At 35.4% G+C, this 20,775-nt stretch overlaps 1 protein-coding gene across 6 annotated transcripts in view; it reads right to left on the bottom strand.

The window, feature by feature from the left end:
* fbxw7 (F-box and WD repeat domain containing 7) overlaps positions 1 to 20,775 on the bottom strand; it is a 286,374-nt gene that overhangs the window by 126,699 nt on the left and 138,900 nt on the right. For 2 of the 6 annotated variants that reach the window (XM_021473910.2, XM_073951519.1), the window contains exon 1: positions 4,847 to 5,226. The exons of the other annotated variants lie outside the window; for them this stretch is intronic. In XM_021473910.2, the coding sequence (XP_021329585.1) occupies positions 4,847 to 5,068 (222 nt within the window). In that variant the 5' untranslated portion in view covers positions 5,069 to 5,226. Of the gene's footprint in view, positions 1 to 4,846; positions 5,227 to 20,775 lie in introns of those variants that run through there. 6 annotated transcript variants of the gene reach the window in all.

A 20,775-nucleotide genomic window follows, 5' to 3' on the forward strand; every position in this document is an offset into this window, starting at 1 on the left:
ACTTGTTTCTTTCTTTCATTCAGAAAAAAAAACCTGATTAGTGAAAAGATGCACAATGAAGTCTGCTTGTCATGCGATGAAAAAAAAAAATCTTTAGAATAATTTGATAAATGCACTCCAAAAAAAAAAAAAAAGAAAAGAAATTAACTTTCTATTGACTGATAACAATCTGTTCCTCACAGCATATGGCTTCAAAAGACTTAGCAGTTGTGTGAAGCTCCAATGGAACACTTCAAGAATGTTGGGAATGCCATAATGGTCAGCAGTTTCATTAGAGTGATTAATTTCTTCTTAACCACATTTCAGCATCTATGGCTACATTTATGGCAAGAACCAACTAATCCACTTTTTATATACAAGTCTTCTTAGGCCTGGAAAACTAGTTGACAGCACATTCAGGCCATCAGTGAGCTTCAGTCAGGTTTGATGTGTTCTACACATCACCTCTTGTTGGGCTCACATCAGAGAGAGAGTTTGCCCGATTCAGCATGTAGAACCGGCATGTCCGTCTGAGAAAGGTGCTTTGAGTGGCTTTTCAGCGGGGACAAAAACTGAAGTGATGAAGCTAAAACAACAAAAGGAAACCCAGCAAGCATTCTTTTGTTTTCAAAAGATATCAAATAGATGTCTCAACAGTTGTCTTTGCTAAAACAAGGCTAAATTTGGGCTGTCAATGAAAATCTAATAGACATCTATGTTTAGGCAAAAACAAGACTAGTTATCAAATAAACAGCAATGAATGACTTCACATATAAAGTCTGTCTAATCGGTCTATTTGACGACTAGTCTAGTGTTGGACTATTCTTAGACACCTATTATATTTTCACTGACAACCCAAGTTTAGCCTGGTTTTAGACAAGCTGTATGTTTAGATGTCTATTGGACGCCTATTAAACAAAACTGTTTGCTGGGAACACAAAGTTATCGCTGTCATTTTGTCACGTTTACTTAATATCTGTAGTCAAGGATTATCAGCATTTTAGACATTCACATGAGTGAACCCCTCTGTAGAGAGCAAGAAGTACTGTGAAGTGGGATGTCAGCTCTTACAGTTACGGTTTGCATATGTGTAGCAGAACATTCGTTATAATTTTCTCTTTGGTTTGTTTACATGCAGCTTTTTACACTAGACGGTCCAAGGGAGATGATTTTTATCACTTCTAATTCTTTGAAGTCAGCTTGGTTTGCCCTGAGTTTTCCACACAAGTTAGAAGAGGGACAATTCAGATTTTTGAGTTAACCTATTGAGCATGTCTTTGGCCTATTGGGAGAAACAAGAGCATCCGGAGTAAACCGACATTGACACAGGTGTTTTTGTCCTTGCTACAGCTTGAAGTAGGGAGCTTCTTGCTATGAGACAGTGCTAGCCACTGTGCCACCTCCATTTTTGGTAAACGATCTCTAAGGAAAATTATATAGTGAGACTTTCAGGCCAAAGGTAAGAGCTCAAGTAGCAAATGGCTCCTGGTGATGTCCATGGCAGTGAAATAGCATTGATGGGCAGGACCGGATCACTTTACTCAAATGGCAAAGCAGAACCGGAATAGAAAAGCAATGCGCACCCAAACGCTCTGCCATTAAAACTTAAGTTAACTTCCTCTGGGTCTTCTTCTAAAACAACTATCTTTTATACCAGGCCAAAGGAAACCAAGATGATTTGGTCTCCTCAGCATGACTTCATGTAAAAGTTGCCAGCAATTTATAATAGAGATACCACATGAGTAAGGGATTCAAAAAAAAAAAGTTAAAAAAAAAGTTAACCAAAAGTTTTTGGTCATAAATCACACTTCATGTGAAGACTCGCAGAATTTCTGGATTTGAACAAGGAGTACCTTCATCTTAAACTTCATCCCTGATGGATATCTTTGCTATTTCCTTTCAACAATGATAAAAGAAGCTGCTTCTTTATGCTCAGTGGACTCTGCAGAACATGCTGAGCAAAGTTTCACAGATCTTATATTGGCCTATGGGGACCACAAGAAATTCAAGCTATTTCATTCACTAGCACCAGCTGGTGGATCTCAAGTCACTTCTGCAAGGTGGCATCTAAAACAGCTGCTTATTTGGTGAGGCATGGGGATGCCCATTCAGTGATGTTGAGGTTTGCGGATCTATTTTTGAACTTTCCTCTTTCTTGTTTGAATTTAAGAGACCCTGCAGTCTTAGCGGAGGCCTGATTTTACAAGGAAAGGAGGAAGTCAAGGGACAGTGATAATTCTGTACACCGCTCCGAGAACAAAGACAAACCTCAAGAGGAACGTTTCCCGAAGTTAATCTTCTGAAAGGAACATGTGCACGTTAGTGATACGGACCATTTTATTTGGCTTTCTCCTTGCCTTATCATTCAGTTGGTTCCCATAACATCCTCAATCTCTTGAGAACACTGGTGGTGAGAGAAAAAAAAATTAAGCACCGAACAATGGGCTGCAGTGCAAATATTGCAAAGTTCTTCTTTTGCTTTAGTTGATATAAAACTATAATAAATATTCTGTTTCAAAGGTTTTCAAATGATTAAAGCTTCAGATATAATACAAATACCTTATGAAAGACCCCCTCCCCCCTTCTAACATATTAAAGCAGCTATATACAGTATCTATTGCATTACCTATTGCTTAAAAAAACGAATTGAGGTCTTGTATTCTTTTTAATCCTCAGAGTCAGATTTATGTGATCATCAATATAGTGAAAGAGTAATATTGTAATAAAGTATTAAACTTTAATACTACTATACAATATAATCCCTAATATGTCAGAGCAGATTTTTCAGCACCAACTACAGTCTGCATTGATACAGTACGTCCTCCTCCATTCCATTATGTTGACTTAGCTTATTAAAACCATCATTTGCTTTATTGTGCAAATGATAAATAGAATACTAGTAGTCAAAGTAGGGCCGGGCAATTTGGTCTACAATTAAAATCTCGATTAATTAAACATCTTAACTCCTTTACAATTATTAAATAATTCTTTTATATATATTTTTTTATGTTTTTACCCTCATAGTTTTGTACAGTAAAAATGCTCACGTATAACAAGAGAAAGATTTTTTGATTAAAGGAAGCATTACTTGATTATAAAATAACTGAAACACTATCTATTACCTAGGGTTATTTAATGAACATTATTGCTGAACAAATTAAAATACAAATTGCCTAAAAGAAGCCTCTCCACATCTCAAACCCTCATCACCGATACCAAACTGACCAATCACAAATCATGCGCTATGCATTGTTGACGTATAGATACATTTTTTTGAGAGGCGCGCGGGCTGCGCCAGATGTGCTCTTGGCAGAAGTATAATGTCAGAATAATGTAATAAGTGTAAATCATAATATAATAAGAATAAAAACAGCCTTAACAGAGCAGGATTGCGTGACTCCCCACATGACTGGGGAAGTAATTGAAAATTTTGACCTGGAAAAAATAGATCGATTATAGGTTTTGAATGTCGATTTCGATTACTTTGATTAATTCCCCATCACTACGTGAAAAAAACAAAGATTATTTGGAATATGCTTACATCACCTCTTCATTACTCCATCAAATTTAAAAACACCTTTTTAAGGTTGAGAGCATCTGTGATAACGCCAATAACTCGAGGCTAAATGCAAAAGCAAATGACATTAGACACCTAAGGCTACAATAGAGGCCGCCATAAATGGCAACGACTATAAAAAGAAGTTTCCGAAAGTATGATTTAATGATTGGAGGCAAATTACTTCAACCAACTCAATTTTAACTTTTTGTCTGCTGTACCCAACAACATCATATTCCAATGAGTTAGTTTAACAATGTCTGTTACCGGAAGGTCATAAATCAAACGTTAAGCCAGTTGGTGTAACATTGCAAGTCTTCAATGAACCGAGCTGTCATGTACAGTGTCCTTCCGGCCACTCCTGTTTTGACTATGCAGCACATGCGTCGCTATAATATAGAACTGGTGCGTTCAGAAGACTACAGAGCAGCTGCTTTCCCAGCCAATCAATACATTTTTTTGGGATCTGGGCAGGGTTATAAATAGGAAGTCCTAGGAGAGCCTTTTTAAGGTCACCGAATGGGATCTTGGTTGCAACTAAAATAAATATGGCATAAAGACAAATGTCTTGGTGACAAAAACATGCCTCGAACAAGTGTCAGCTTTATATTTTTTTCTATCACAATATCTGTTTTGGTCAATATAACGATCCAAATGTTATTTAACTAAAGTGCACCTTTATCAATCTTGAACAAGCAATTGAATTCACATGTAACTTCTGAAAAAAGCAGAACCAAATGACACCAATGCAACACCATATGACATGTTGATACATCGGCACAGCTATATAGAGTCTCTTGACTGTGCCCGAGCAATTACTGCTATTGTTGGTTTAAGAATGACAGGAAGGCTGAAGGTTGAACGATGACTCACAATCCCAGCAGTTCTCAATGCATTTTAAACAGCACCAGAGTGCACCGATTCTATTTAAATATCAAAAGCATAATACTATGACTGAAATTTCCAGGGCAACAGTAACAAAATCTTACATATGCAAATTAGGGACGTCAAGTAAACACATTTTTTTCTTTTAAAGAATAGGTACAAACATTGTCCAAGTTCTAAATGTTAAAAATAGTGTAGTGACATAAATGGCGAGTACAGACTCGCACGTCACTGCGTGATAACGCACATTTCTAAAAAAAAAAAGAAAACATAATTGCATCATTTCCACATTTAAGTATATATTCAAACCACAAAATAAAATGTTCAACCATGTAGTCAAACGAGCTATTTATTCCTGAACCAAGCAAACGGCATTACAACAAGCATGCTAAAGGGCACAGTCGTGATTCAACCCATAAGACTCACCCGTCTGCGACAGAAGGGCAGACTTTGAGCTATAATGTTGATGCTGAAGATTTTGAGGACCTTCTGGGGGGGTATAGGCTCCTTGGTGACTTCCTTGGGGTCAGCCAGCTCCAGTGCCAGGCTCTCCGGGGGAGCCTGTGGAGCCTTCTCCTTGCCCGAGGACTTGGTCATCTTTCTCCTCGGGCCGGATGAGAAACGGGGAATAGGGCAATGCCGCAGCATTGCAAACCCAAGGCTAGTGGGTCATATCCCAGAAGAAGAAAACTGGTGGGAGTTACTCAGTACCTGAATAACTAAACTTGCCCAGAATCCAACACACAAGAGCTTTAAGAGACACAACAGTTTTAAGTGTTCACACCAAGCTCGCTGCCCTGGACTGTGGCCCCTTTTAAAATATCAGAGGGTCTGATGTCACTGGTGAGTGAGTATGCTGGGCCCAGCAGCAGCTGTCCTGTACTGAACTGCCCCCACACAAACACACAAGCACATGAATCTACTTCCCTAGCTAGTCCATCATGGAGCAACGAGGCCTCTGAGACTTACATGAGTGATACACATTTACTTTTCTCACATTTGCAAACACTAAAGGTGCAAACAAAATAATTCACATTAGCAAAACTCCACAGACAAGAGAAGGTCCACTGGCTTGCCCATAGCGTGTAAAAAGCACAAAACACACAACTAACCTGAAAACAAAGTAGGGATGTCGAGATCTGATCATGTGATCGGAAATAAGGCCCAATCACACGTTTTCAGGCTCGATCCGACTGAACATTACCTCCCGATAAGGACTTGATTACTTTAACATCTATGTGGTGGCACAGAGTTACACCTTTTTGGACACAGAAACAGCAACGCGTGCGGCATGACATCATTTTGTTGCAGAGACGCTATTGGTTAAATGCTGGCAGAGTAGAACACAGAAGCAGCTTGAAGCGGAGAGCACAAGTATGTCTGCGGTCTGGAGGTATTATCCACTTGTTCAGAGTGGCTTCCGGGTCCAAGCGCTTTATCAAACTGTATGGGGGTACTTATAAAATCATAATAATAAACGTTTAAAAAGCAATGTAACACTTTCGAAAATCACGAGCGCTATAAATATATCCATGCCTAATATCAGATGGGCAGAAAGTGATATATTTTTATAAATTGAAAACATTTTGGTATTTGTGATGCAGCAAGCCCAGATACTGTTGTGTATACTATGATTGCATTTAAAACTCACTCTAATGTGTGATATGACTAAAAAGTGGTCAAACATATTTTCTTAATTCAAATAAGTAGCGGCTTTGACCAAAAAACAGTATTTCATACGTCACCGAGACATCATGACTTGACTTAAGCAGATAAAGTTGATGAAAACAACATTGCCATGGCAAACTGTGAGTTATGTAAATTTGGGATTGCGTGCCTGGTATTTTAAGTTGAAGTGCTATTTGTTTTTATAATAAATTTTACTTTAGATTTTCAGTTGCACTAAAGTTCGAAAGTGAAGAATTGATTTTATTTATTACTTGATGGTTCAAGCTACCTCACAGAAGTGCTCTGTTTGTTGATGGAGCTGTTAAATGTTAAAATAAGGTGAATTAAATAAAGCATAAGGAACATCCTGGATCTGTTTCTTCACTCTTCTTTACTCTTTTTTAAATGCATTACAGAAGTATCAGATCGACTTTCAGTATCAGTTGATGCTCAAAATCAAATAAGTCTGAGACATCTGGACATCCCTAAAACAAAGCATCTTTTTCCTGGTCAACATATAGAATTCAAATTCCAAATGAACTTAAAAACCAAATCTGTATGGGTGAATTACAAGAACACTGGAATTACTCAACTTGATGCGTTCACAGATTGGGGTTGATCTGTGCAGACCATGACACCATGGTTAAGGACATTATTTTAACTTTCAGAATAACTGTCAAACATAATGCTCTCAAAGACTTGTTTATTAACGAGTTGCAAGGACACTACACAGACAAAATAGTTATGTTTGTGTAAATGGGTCAACATGTTTGTGTAAATGGGCCGTCACAGAAGCAGAAGAAAGAGCCTGCAGCAACATTCAGAGGTATGCAAGCAGTTTGGCTTCACCATAAAACATAATGATGGCAGAAGGAGGATGGTGGACCACAATGGAATATTATGAAGACACTGTGGCATGAGAAAGCAGGGTGTTTGATGTGGTAATACCCAAGGCCACACACACCTGAGGCAAATTCAGCCTGGTGTGCCAGTGACAGGATATAAAAATATTTTTTATATAATATTAGTTTTATATTTTATAAACCTGTTGTTTTGTATTCACCTTTATTTGGTGTTTTACTGCTTTTAATAACAACAATAAAAAAAACAAATAAATGCATTTTAGACATTAAAATAAATATTTATTAAACATTTGGTTAAAGAATATTATTTATTCATACGACTAATTAATTGTATTTTTGTTGAAACCTTAGGTTTCATAGTTTAATAAAAATCAAAAGCTTTTGTATTACATTGTTCCTAAAAACACTGTTATTAAACTTTACAGAGCAACAGGTAATTAAGTTTAATTATATGTTTTGACTATGCAAAAAAAAAAAAATAGACTAACTTACTGCCAACACTGTAAAATAGTTCATTGTTAAGAGACAGGCAAAATCCCTTAATTTACATAATTAATGAGGAGGCACACAAACAGCTAATATATCTGCCTTAACAGTCTAAGAGTCAACATTTCAAGCTAGCCATCAGCAGTCATGACAGCAGTCGTGCTCCACATGGCATCCGACAACTACTAACATTTTAAAGGCTTGTAAATCTGGGTTTCCTACAGAAAACAGCAGGTGTGCCTAAATCCAACCTTCATAATATATTTAGCCATATAAACAAGTCTGAAATATGAATAAAGTTACACAACCCTGAAGTACATAAAGTTTTACTACTGAAATCAACTTGAAGTTGAGATACTGTATATCCTCAGTACTTTTCCAGAGTTTACTCATACTGTGAATGATAAACTACAATTATACAATTTGATGCGGAGTTAATGTTTGGCCACAAAATTAGATCCTCTTCATCCAAGCAAGTACTTTGCACATTTGTGTGTTCTATATAGTGTGAACGTGTAATCGAAATGTAATCCAGACAACGTACATTCAATACATTGTTATTGTCATGTGACTAACAGTTAGTTTGCCTCAGGCACAAATGATCCATCTTTCTGAAAAACTAGTGCAATTCTGAATCTGCTTCCCGCATATACACATGATTGTGCATGTGTGTGTGTTTGTGTACGATGCACTTGCTTGTGGATGTGTGCATGTTTGTGTGTATGTATAAAAAAGCTAACTGTTAAACTACCATAGATATATGACGGCAACGCTATTCTACTGCACTATTGTTATCAAGTTGCTTTGGATAAAAGAATCGGCTAAATGAATAGTTGATACACACTTTGGATTTTCTCTATATATTGTTAGTTATTAAAGTTATTTTTTGCCAAATATTTTGGGAATTTAAACAGTCTTTTCAGTAACCTTGGTAAACAAACCATCAATGGCAGCCATTGACACACATAGCATGTTTTTTTTTGTGGTTTTTTTTTTTGCCTATTATGGAAGTTAGTGACATCCATGAATTGCTTGGTATGCCAACATTTTTCTAAATGTATGTTGTGCTTTGTTTAGAAAAGTAAAGAAAAATATGTTTGGAAAAAGTAGAAGACAAGCAAAGGCTGATAAAAGAAACTTTTCAATGAACTACACCTTTAAGTAGACTGTAAAAAAAATGCTGTAACATTTACAGTATTACTGGCAACCAAAATTGAAATTTGTATTATAAAAAGTGCACTAAAAAAACTAAAGCACAATTGTAATTGCTCATTTACAGTGAACTTGTAAATTTTACCACATTACTAGAAACCAAAACTCCCAGTAATACTGTACAATTTACAGCATTTTTTTACAATGTAGAGAAGTAATTTAGGATGGAGCCAAAGAAAAATGTTTTCATATTTGGGGATTCACATATTTGTGTATGAAACTGTATGGTGATCACCACTGAAAACTGCTTTTTATTATAGAGCTGCAAAGCTCCTTTATTTTTTAAAAAACTTATAAAAATAAATAAATAAATAAATAAAAAAGTTGCATTCAGGCCAACTTCTTTCATTCCTTTAAGATAATGAAACGCATTAGTATCTGCATTTTAGGCGCCCCAGAGCATATTCTGTTTGTTTCAGAGCTTTATTTTTAACATCTTCTCTAGCGCAAAGTGCTTTTGTGGAACATAAAGTGGTCCTGTGAGGAAGAGACACTGGGTTTACTCGAATCAAATTGACCCGGGAGGGCCGATCTCATTTTTAGCCCTGCCCTGAAAACCCATAAGCCTCTGTCCTCTCACTTCATACAGACCCACATAAGCCTTCCCCTAATCTCATGGCGCACAACTATGTGCCGTATGTGCACTGCTGAGCCTCGGCCCGTTAGCATGACTGGCACAAAGTAATTGCAGGGAATGCCAGAAATGCAAGGGATTTAACCCTGGCTCCTGCAGAATGTCAGGCACAGCCTTCTGTTAGGAGGAATCCTTTATTCTGCATGCCCGTCGCTTTTTAAATATAGCCTCTTTAGGGCCATTGGGGGAAGAAAGTAGGGTCTGGAAAGGAAGAAAAGGGAACTTTCATTTGAGAGATCAAACACAGATCACACCACAACTTCACACAGAAGAACACAAGCACTTCTTCAGAGAAAATGAAACAAATCTTAGAAGAAGAAAACATCAACAATGCCAAGGATCTCATAAAAATGCACTTCCCTGTTTTTTTTCTCGTGAAAAACAAGCTTTTTATGTTCACACAATAACTCAATAATAAGCAAAAATAACATAACAGCGATTTGCAAAATTGTTGTTGCAATCAAAACTATTTAAAATCATTTGTTAATTGAAATGAAGCTTGAATAACACACACAGTCTGTACTCAGGCGGGCCGCCCAGGTTTATTAACGGCCACCCAAGTATATTTGAAGACAGTTTTTTTTTTTTTTTATACCAATATTATCATTCTTTTACACTTTTTTTTTGTATCCGCCAAAGATAACGAAACATCCGCATTTGATTAACCAGTGGAAAATCCTCTCTACACATTTCATACTGCTCATTGTATGTGCGTGAGAACTGTCAACAACAATTCCTCAGACAGTCTCTGGCTCTACAGAGAACCAGAGATGGGCCTTTTTGAGGCTTAAATATGCATCCAGCGACTGTAGCCAGTTTTTTTTTTGTTTTTAAATCTCCTAAAATGTCTGGGAGTCGACTTTTGCTTTCACTTTCTAAAGTTGTTGCGTTTTTGCATTACTCTTTTTATAAGACTACTTTCCGCTTACCTTCGCAGCTCACATCGCACAAAGCAGCGAGACAGAGAGAAAAAGTATATGATTTAATTTAAACAAATCCTTAAATTCTTTAAACAATTCAGAAAAACTTTACTAAAAACACACAAAGAGGACGAAATGACATCTAAACTGGCTGCAAAATAAATGTAGACCATCAGAAATGGTCAATTAACTCATTTGTCTTTCTTAAATAATCTACACTTTTTATTCTAACTATTAATGAATTATTAATAAATATCCTTTTTAGTGATAGTCTATTTTCAAAAATTTGTCCGGCAATTAATTTTTGCTGTATATGTTAATTATACACATCTAAAATGCTTTGGCAAAACGTACTTAATGTCATGCCAATAAAGCAACCTGAACTGTAACCCATTGAAAGGAAACAGTGTATAACAGTGTCATAATACATCAGTATTGTTAAAAATCATATATTTTTTTGTGTCACATGTAGTTACCCATTTATATGCCATGGGTAAAAGATGTGTCTCAATTCAGCCATCATCGCAAGTATATTTCAAACCTGTGGGAAGCACTGACAGTATTGAATGAAAAACAAAACTAAAAGTGCTAATGAATGAAAGATTGATGAATGGATGATAAAAATTGTAAATAAAAACTTTAAAAATATACAGTAAAGCCAAAAAGGAAATAAAGACAGAACAAAAGCATGTGTAATAATTCAAAGTTTACCAAGTCTTTATATAAAACAATTTTAAAAAATACTAAGAATACTAAATAAATGAATACTAAAATGACAATTTTCAAACTGGCTAAAGTCTTTTAAAGTGACATTTGTGGAAAAAAAAAAAAAAAAAAAAAGTGATTCATGATCAAAAAAGAAATAATAAACCAAAAGAGCTACATTAGCTACCCTCCTGACACTGCTGGACCTTATAACATTTGACTCCATTTTCATTAAATGTACAAAAAATTACGCATTGTTTAATACTTTTAAATAAAAAAATTATTTAATAATAAAAAAATAATTAATAATAAAGAAAGAGAAGGGCTGCACAGTTGGGCAGTGGGTCGCACATTCGCCTCACAGCAAGAAGGTCACTAGTTCGAGCCTTAGCTGGCGTTTCTGTGAGGAGTTTGCATGTTCTCGCCATGTTTGTGAGGGTGCTCCGGTTTCCCCACAAGTCCAACAACATGTGGTACAGATGATATGGGTAGGCTAAATTGTCTGTAGTGTATGTGTTTGAATGAATGTGTAAGAGTGTTTTCCAGTGATGGGTTACAACTGGAAGGGCATCTGCTACGTAAAACATGCTGGATAAGTTAGCGGTTCATTCCGCTGTGGCGACCCCAGATTAATAAAGGGACTAAGCCGAAAGAAAAATGAATAAATGAATCAATGAGAATAAAATGCTAATTTTCATTCTTTCTTTCGAAGCATTCTTATTGATTGTAAACTAAAATATACCAAATAATTACCATGGGGCATTTGTGAGGTCAGAAGAGTAATCTTAAAAACCAGACTACACTCTTAAATGACTACATATACTGCTGACACATTTGTCCATACACACTGTATGTAAAAAAATACAAACACACAAACTCGGATGAACCATTGCTCTAGTGACAGTGTGACAAGCAGTCAAAGGGTTAAATTAATGATATCTGATCTCAAAATAAACATGGCACTGAAGTAACACTCAGAGAGAACATAAAATCACTGATAACATTAAAAGGTTGCATGCTTGTAAAGAGAGTGGAAATTAAACATTATGAAAATATATTAAAAAAGGTTATAATATGGTTTGGCTTTAGTTGGTTTTAAACCTGAAACTGAAGTTAAAAAGAGATTGGAAACAAACATGTATTTCTTATAACACACATCATTGGGACGTTTCTTTAACAAGATCAACTAATTTGGGCTTTCCCCTTGTTATGTCAATAAGTCCATTTCTTTAGTTTAATTGGTATTAAATACAGCTCTTCTACATTTAAGTCAACCTATTTCATACAACTACCAAGTACCAAGATGAAAGAACAATACACGCTCTTCCTCTACAGCGCTAAAACAGAATAAATAATCAGAGACTATTGTGTGTGAGAGCATGAAAACAAACACAGCACAGCTATAACATGCAGACCAGGCCAAAAGCCTGCAGTCGACTCATTTGAGAGTAAAACAACCAAATGAGCGATTAAAAATTCAAATGCTCATGAATCATTTATGCCTGAGATGCTTGAGGGAAAAAAGTTCTTCACAAGGTTATTCAGGGACGGGTTTTTTGTTTTTTTATGACAATGGCATATTTAGAACAAAAGGCGATCCTCCAGTGAAGCTCTAAGACAAGAGTTTTCCACATGGACGGTCTGCAAGGGCATTGAAACACTCTGCTGTTCATAAACCCACTGTAAGTCGTCAAAGATAATAGTTTGAGGAGTATTTGAATCATGTTTCCTTTATTCATGGTTTTTCGTGTATGTTTAGTACAAAGTTTAACAATTAAATTTAAATCCTAAAGCACAGAATTGAACCAAAAGCAGCACAGGCTAATTCTTAGAAAGCATAAAGTTTGTTGGTGGAAATCTCAGAGATGGTTCATTTAAAAAACAACTTCACATTTAGCTGATGACAGACACAGCTTATGACAGACGATAAACAGGTGCTGTTTGCCTGAATATTACACATACTGTAAAACACCATTTTAGAATATTCCTGAAGGAAAAAGATTCAATGCTAGTGTGTTCAGTTTGGCTTGAAGTTAAAAATGGAATGATTATGAGTTAGCAGGGCTGTGCGATTTGGGGTAAATATCTAATTGGCATATATTGCGATTTCGATTTGATTTGCAATTTATTATTGCAGTCAAGCGCCATCTTAATCTGTATTGTAGCATCTTACTGCTAAATTGCAGTGAGTGTTATTTTAAAAACAGGAACTGGAAAGATATTAACTTCAACATTTATTCAAGTTTGTTCTTAAATATTCAGAAATTAAACTCAAATTTCTCATGAGCAAGCAGTAAGATCAAATAAAATGGCTTTACCTTTCTGTAAACAAGTTCAACTCAAATCAGGGAGATGATGTAGCTTTTTATAAAAATAAAAAAAATTATTATAAAAATACAGAACACTCAGAAAACTAAAATGACTGATAAGGGGCAGATTGGCTAGTAGGACTGTCACACACTGCATTTGCTCTAGGATGGGGAAATGAAATAATCCAGTTGAAGTCTTATTAATTAAGAATTATTAAACCCCTGAAATATTAGCCCTCAGTTTATTTTCTTCCCTATTGTCTCTTTATTGGAGAGAAGAATTTTTTCAAACGTAAATAAGCTTAATAGTTTTAATAACTCATTTCTAATAACTGATTTCTTTTATCTTTGCCATGATGACAGTAAATAATATTTGACTAGATATTTTTCAAGACACTTCTATACAGCGTAAAGTGACATTTAAAGGCTTAACTAGATTAATTAGGTTAACTAGGCAGGTTAGGGTAATTAGGCAAGTTATTGTATAACGATGGTTTGCTCTGTAGACTATCGAAAAAATATATAGCTTAAAGGGGCTAACATTTGACCCTAAAATGTTGTTTATTAAATTAAAAACTGCTTTTATTCTTGCCAAAATAAAACTTTCTCCAGAAGAAAAAAAAAAAGTATCAGAAATACTGTGAAAATTTCTTTGCTCTGTTAAACATCATTTGTGAAATAATTAAAAAGGGAAAAAAAAAAAATTAAAGGGGGGCTAACAATTCTGACTTCAACTATACATATTCCATATCACAGCCTCTTCAATAAGCTAATCACAATGATTCAAATCACGATTGCAATTCGATTTTGATTAAATCGCACAGCCCTAGTTAGTTGGCAAAAAGGTGAAATATTAATATTTAAATAACTGCCTATTATAAAACTGAAAACAGTTTGTCTAGACTGTGAATTAAAGATAACAATCTTGTAATTTAAAGCTTAATTTATGTAAAGGTCTTCAGTATTACCAGAAGCCATGAGTATTAATTTTGTTTTGCTTGTGCTTTTTTTTTACTCAAAATGCTCACATCCTCATACTTGTACTTTGAATGACAAATTAAAAAGTTTTAGCTAAATATTTAGTTTGAAATTTATACTACTGATGAAAAGTATCACCAACCTCGTGTACTGCTTAATGATTTGCTGTAAATGATCAACATTTTTATTTTTGGGTGTTTTTAAAAAAAAATTGATATTTAATGTATTCTTGCCACTTTTTGGGATATAAGAATTTATGGCATAAAATTGAATAATGGCATTTTTTATTTGCTTAAGTCACACCGTAAAATACATAAATGCAAGAGAGGCCCATTTTGGAAATTAAAATGTCAACTTCAAAGTGTGATTTTTGCTGTGATCGTAAAATAAAAATAATAGATGCAGATTTGCCTGTAATTCAGTCTAAAAGAATAGGGATCCATCCAAAATTGTTCACAAATAGTGCACCATTTGAGAGAGCAGCCATATGTAGTGGGCTCCGAAACCATAGTGGACCTCCTAAGGTGCACTTAATTCTATAGTCTTAGCTATAAACCACTTAGAGATGTAAACAAAAACAGACCCAGCATATTTCCTGTTTTACATTTTTAATTTCTATAGCTTCTCAGAAGCCAAAGACACACATTTATAAATAATGTTATGATAGCTGTTTTAACATTAAGTTATGATTGAATTGCCCCTTGTTACAGTCATGAAACAGTTTGATAACAAGCAGTAAATGTTCATGGACCAATGACATGACGACATTGAAATGGTCTATATCAAGCTAGAATTTATAACTAAACCTAGGAAAGCTAATTAAAATTCTCTGTCAGTCTTAGGTTATGTACTGTAAAACTACAGAGAAGTTAATTAAGAAAATGATCAAAATCCTTTGATTTTTTAATTTTTATTTTATTTTATTTTATTTTTTTGAGCGAGATGCTACTGGTGATGATTTATGCTAAGCTAAACTAAAAGTGCTCCCACCACTCCAGGTGGATTAATCAAAACGGTAAGACAGTTAAACTCTAAAGCAATGGTCTCAAGCTCAATTCTAGGAGGGCCACAGCTCTACATAGTTAGCTTCAACCAGCTCCAACTCATACCTGCTTAATAGTCTCTAGCAGTCTTGAACACCTTGATTAGTTTGATCAACTGTGTTTAATTACTGAGTGGAGTTGCGGCCCTTCAAGGAATAGAGTTTAAGACCTATGCTATAAAGCAGGGGTGTCCAAACTCGTTCCTGGAGGGTCGGTCTCCTGTATATTTTAGTTCCAACCGCAATTGGACACACCTGAACTAGCCAATCAAGCTCTTTCTAGGTGTTCTAGAGACCTCCAGGAAGGTGTGTTGAAGGAAATTGGAACTAAACTATGCAGGACAGAGGTCTTCCAGGAACGAGTTTGGACTACCCTGCTCTAAAGCCACTTATCATGCAAAACCCTTCTAAGAATTAACGCAATTAACTGTACTTTCTACCACTTGAGAATGAGTAAATTGTAAGTAAATTTTTATATTTGGGTTAACTATCCCTTTAGGTGAACTATATTTGCAGACTAATACAGGAAATAGTGAATGAGGGAACGAGGGCGATTTCAGATACAGCCCATTAGTTCTGACACAGGAGGATGTTTTCACAGCTGGCTCAAATCTAGAACTGATTAACCGAGAGGAATGGGACTGTTACTGGTGAAGCTGCTACAGTAACTTCACCTAGGACAGCTGTAACAAAACATATGCATGTCAATTTTCACAAGAAAACGACTGATGTAGAATCAGATAAAGCACAACTCAAATACTAACTTTAAGTCTATGGTGGCCTCATGTGTCTATGAGTGGAACTGCACTAAAAAAAATGCAAAATATCTCCTCGAATAAGTTTCCTTGGATGCATCTCAGGCACCAAATACTCCAAAGTTTGGTGGCTTAAAATATAAAATACTTGGGAAAACAGGTGAGCCAGGCCTTGCATCATTCCTGATGGACATTCTGTCTCATCAGCTCATTATCCAGAAAATATAGCATGCATTTTCCTCATTGCAACACCATCCAGTCACTCTTCACCTGTTCATCATCCCACTTTTACACTCCAGTGAGTCTAGAGCAGACGGGTGGGCTAATAATGGGGGGCTGCCAGACAACGTTTGGAAGAGTTTCCAGAAGAAGGTTCCAGCTCACAGGTAAGAGAGGTGAAACTGATTGGAAAGACTCATCTGCGCATCCAGATATGATCTCAGAGCTCTGATTTGTCTGGTGGCAAAGACTTGCATATAAATGTGCTACATTGATACTATACAAGTAGAACCTTATTTATGCAGAACGCAAATGGCCATAACAGACTGAATGGAACAATCTGAAAGTTTTTAGGCACAAAAACATTTGGAGTTGGAACTGAAGAACCTTAAGATTAAAGACATACATTGTCTACTATATACAAGTGAACGCAAGACACAATTGCTATGGAGAGTCATTTAGCAGGAAGTTTTAAAACAGTCTGAAAATAGGTTTAAAAAGGCAAAAAAATCTAAATCCCTTGATTCTGTGTTTTTTGCGTTTCTTTTTATCAGTTTTAGTAGCATTTTCAATTCAATGATACTACGTTCTTAGGCATTTCACTTAACTTCTGAATTTATATTACAATGCAAATCTCAATTAAACTTTAACCAAAACATTTTAAAGCCTGGCATAGCTAGACAATTGTATTTACACACACACACTACCTAAACATTCCCTCACTTCACATTTTATCAATTACATTTAACATTACATGGCATAAAAATTTATGAAATTTTATACAATTTAAGTACTGTTAAGGCACCTTGAAAGTCTGTTTGAGAGCTTAGTGGGGGCCTAAAACCTTTATACTACAATACTTGTATTTTAGAATTTATCTTTTAATGGCACAGTATGTCATTTTTGCCACTAGAAGGCACATATTCACAACAAACAAATAAGTATTTTATGATGCAGCAGTGCTTTACACAGGTTTGAAATATATTTGCAGTAGTAGCTGAATTGAAACTATTTACCCAAATCACAGAAATAGTTAACTATATGCGACAAACAATATATTATTTAATTATTAACAATAATTTTATTTATTATACACTTTCTTTTTAAAGTGTTAAAGTAAAAAAAAGACATCCACAATTTCTCTTTTATGCTACTCGGGAGCCGTGTGCACCCTCTGACAGGTAAAATCTGCTTCTCTCTTTCTTTCAAGTTTAAAGTAAACTTGAATGCCAAAGCATTTTAGATTTGTGAATAAAATAGCCTATGTAAAAAATTAAGACTATCAAATTAATAAAATAATCAGCAAACGAGAAATAAAGGACAGTAAAAGGGAATAAAAACAGACAATATCTCAAATGATCAGAATTACAAGATTTAAATGTGTAGATTATTTAAATAAAGCAAATATGTTGATTAACCGTTACTAATGGTGTACACACATTTTGCAGCCAGTTTAGAACGGTCATTTCATCCCCTTCAAGTATATAGTAGTTTTTCTGAGTCGTTTAGATTTTAAAAAATAATTATTTAATGTTTCTCTCGCTCTCATCACTGTCAGTTGTGAAGCCAAACGAAAGTAAGCTTGAGTAAAAAGGTACTGTAAGTGCACACAAGCTTTAAAAAGCAATAGCAGAACTTGAATCCCTGACATTTTAGGAGATTTAGAACCCAGACCAGACAAATTGTTTGCGCATCTGTGGGTCTGCAGAGCAAGTGAGACTGTCTGTGGGAGTGTTGACAGGTCTCTCGCGCACAGAACGAAATGGGAAAAAACGAGAGTAGATTTTCCACTACTTAATCAATCATGGATGTTTGGTTATTGGGCGGATACAAAAAATATATAAAGGATGTTAACAACAGTAAAAAAGAAAATGTTCACTAAATATACTTTGGTGGCCGTTACTATACTTGGGCAGCTCACTTAAAGTCCATGAGTGGAAAGCACTACGCAGTGTCTGAGTGAGAGATAATGGGAGTTGTTGTCTTCATTACATTGAAGGAATCCAGCAGAAATCACATTTATACATGAGCTACAGAATTTGAAACTTATTTTCATGATAATATGAAGCAAAATAAGGCTGAAACTCATTGAAGTAAAATAAAAGTGCTAAAATAACTCATGATGTGAAATGATTGTGACACGGCACAAAAACAGCAGAGCTTTTATTACGCCACAGTCAACATACAAGTGAGGTAGAAACAGCAATGTTTTTATTATACTAAGTACTAGGGCTGTGCGATTTGGGAAACATATCTAATTTCTAAAACATTTTTTTAGCAGATATTGCGATTTGATTATTTTAGTCAAGATTCAGCTCAATAATCTGTAGCGTAGCTTCTTACTGGAGTAAGAAATTGTTTAAAAAAGCAACTGAAAAGATATTAACTTCTTCAAACATTTACTATTTAGTGTCATTGGCAATACCATCAGTGGACTTTTTTGCAAGACACTCCTCATATAGCCAATTGTGGTGCTTTTTTAGGTGCCAGTTGTATACCAGTTGTACAAGGACATATCCTCGTGATGTGGCAGCAATTCTGCGTCATCTCTTTCAAATGACCCGTTTTTGTTTGGTGTTGGTGACTTTGAAAACAATATCTTCCCATATTACTGACATGCTATTTTTCTTTGATAACAATTTGTCTGTTAATGCTTCTGAAGCGGCAGATGCCATTCTCCCACTCGTCCTGTTTGTTTATTTATTTTTTTCTATGTGGGTGTTCCATATAGTCCTGTTGCACAATTCTGATTGGGCAGAACGAATGTGTCCTAACACAATTGGCTAGTAAGACTATCACACTCAGACGGCAGTCACACATTTGCTCCGGGTGGGAGAAATTAAACTCATATTTTATATCGCAGCCTCTATCGATTAGCTAATCGCAACATTTCAAAAAGCGATTTGATTTTGATTAATCGCACAGCCCTAAGTAAGTACATATAAATATTTTGCTATAATGCTGCTCTGTGCGGTCTAATAAAACAATATATGAATGCCTCTTTGGAAATCCTCGATTTCCATATAAAACCAATCCAGAAATTGAGAGTGTGTGACATCAATAGCATGGCCACACACAACAATTTGTCTCACTAGTTAAAATAGCTTATTTATCTGCTTTTTAAACATTTGGGACAATGCAAGTACATAAGTCAGCAAAATATACAACATTATTCTAAAGTTGTTTACATATTGTGCTTTTAATGAATTCAATTTGATTTACTTTAACTTAAATCATTAGTGATTTTGCCTTATTGAAACAGGGTTTCAACACCTTTCGAGGTATAAGAAGATCACAGTACAAACAACCCTGACACTGAATATGAAAATGACAGGATATTCAAATAAGCCAGAAAGGCAGAGCGCTGTAGATTATAGATGCATGAAGCTGTGGGAGTGTAAAGCTTGTATTGGTTTCCTTCACTTCTGTCTGCTGAATGACACTCAGATACTTGAAGAAGAGTTTAGAGTACATGAATCAGTGCGATAACTTCAAAACTGCTCTACAGAAGTCAGAAGATCAAAAGTATAAATATGAATGAAACCGACCCTCCATCCAGAAGAATAAAACAACTCTACTGAGCACACAATGGCAGACCAGCACAACCTTTCTCTGCTGAACACTTCACTCAACAGTTTACAAAGAAAAGACAATCATCTTGTGGATGGTGTTAAAATTATACCTCACTTGAAGTATTTGCCAACTTCGTAAGCATCCTCAATGAAAATATACATCTCAAAACCGCAATTCAGTATGCAGGACAAATTTCACCATTCTTGTTAATGCACAAGGGACAACTGTGAAGAGCCTTTGACCTCTGGCTTTGCTTCACTCAACAGTTTTCCAGAAAACAGGTGCCCACTATACCGCAGCTTGTATACGTGACATTGAGAATGTTTACATGGACACCACTTCTATGATATTAATATGATTAAGATAATATTCTGATTGAGTGTCTACCAAGTAACCAGCAATTTTTAATTATCTAAATCAGTGGTTCTCAAACTTTTTTCATCAAGTACCACCTCAGGAAAAAAATTGTCTCTCCAAGCACCACCAAAATGAGCAGTATTGAAATACAGTCGCATAGTAGGCCCAGTAAAACAGCTAGAACTCAGCACAGTTAAAAAACATGGCAGATTACCTCAGAAATATAGGCTGTCATATATGGCATATTATATACATCATTTTTGATAAATTGTGAAATGTGTGTAGCATGTACATGACACATTTAATTTCTCCGCGTACCACTAGAAGGAAGCCTGCGTACCACACGTTCCACAGTTTGAGAACCACTGATCTAAATCATAATCCAACTAAACAGAAATCGAATTAAGACAAGTAGAGTATTCCTATTATATAGTCACATTATGCAAGTGCAGTACAGGCATGTAAACTCCTTAAACTATTACCTTTTGTAGTACTTTGCTAATCTGCAGTTTCATTAGCATTGTTTTCAATTCAATAATAATATGTTCTTAGGCATTTAATGTACCTAACTTTTGAATTTACATAACAATGCAAATCTCAATTAAATTAACCAAAATATTTTAAAGCCTGGCAT

Source organism: Danio rerio, chromosome 1, assembly GCF_049306965.1.
Source record: "Danio rerio strain Tuebingen ecotype United States chromosome 1, GRCz12tu, whole genome shotgun sequence".
In the NCBI taxonomy this organism is placed as follows: Eukaryota; Metazoa; Chordata; class Actinopteri; order Cypriniformes; family Danionidae; genus Danio; species Danio rerio.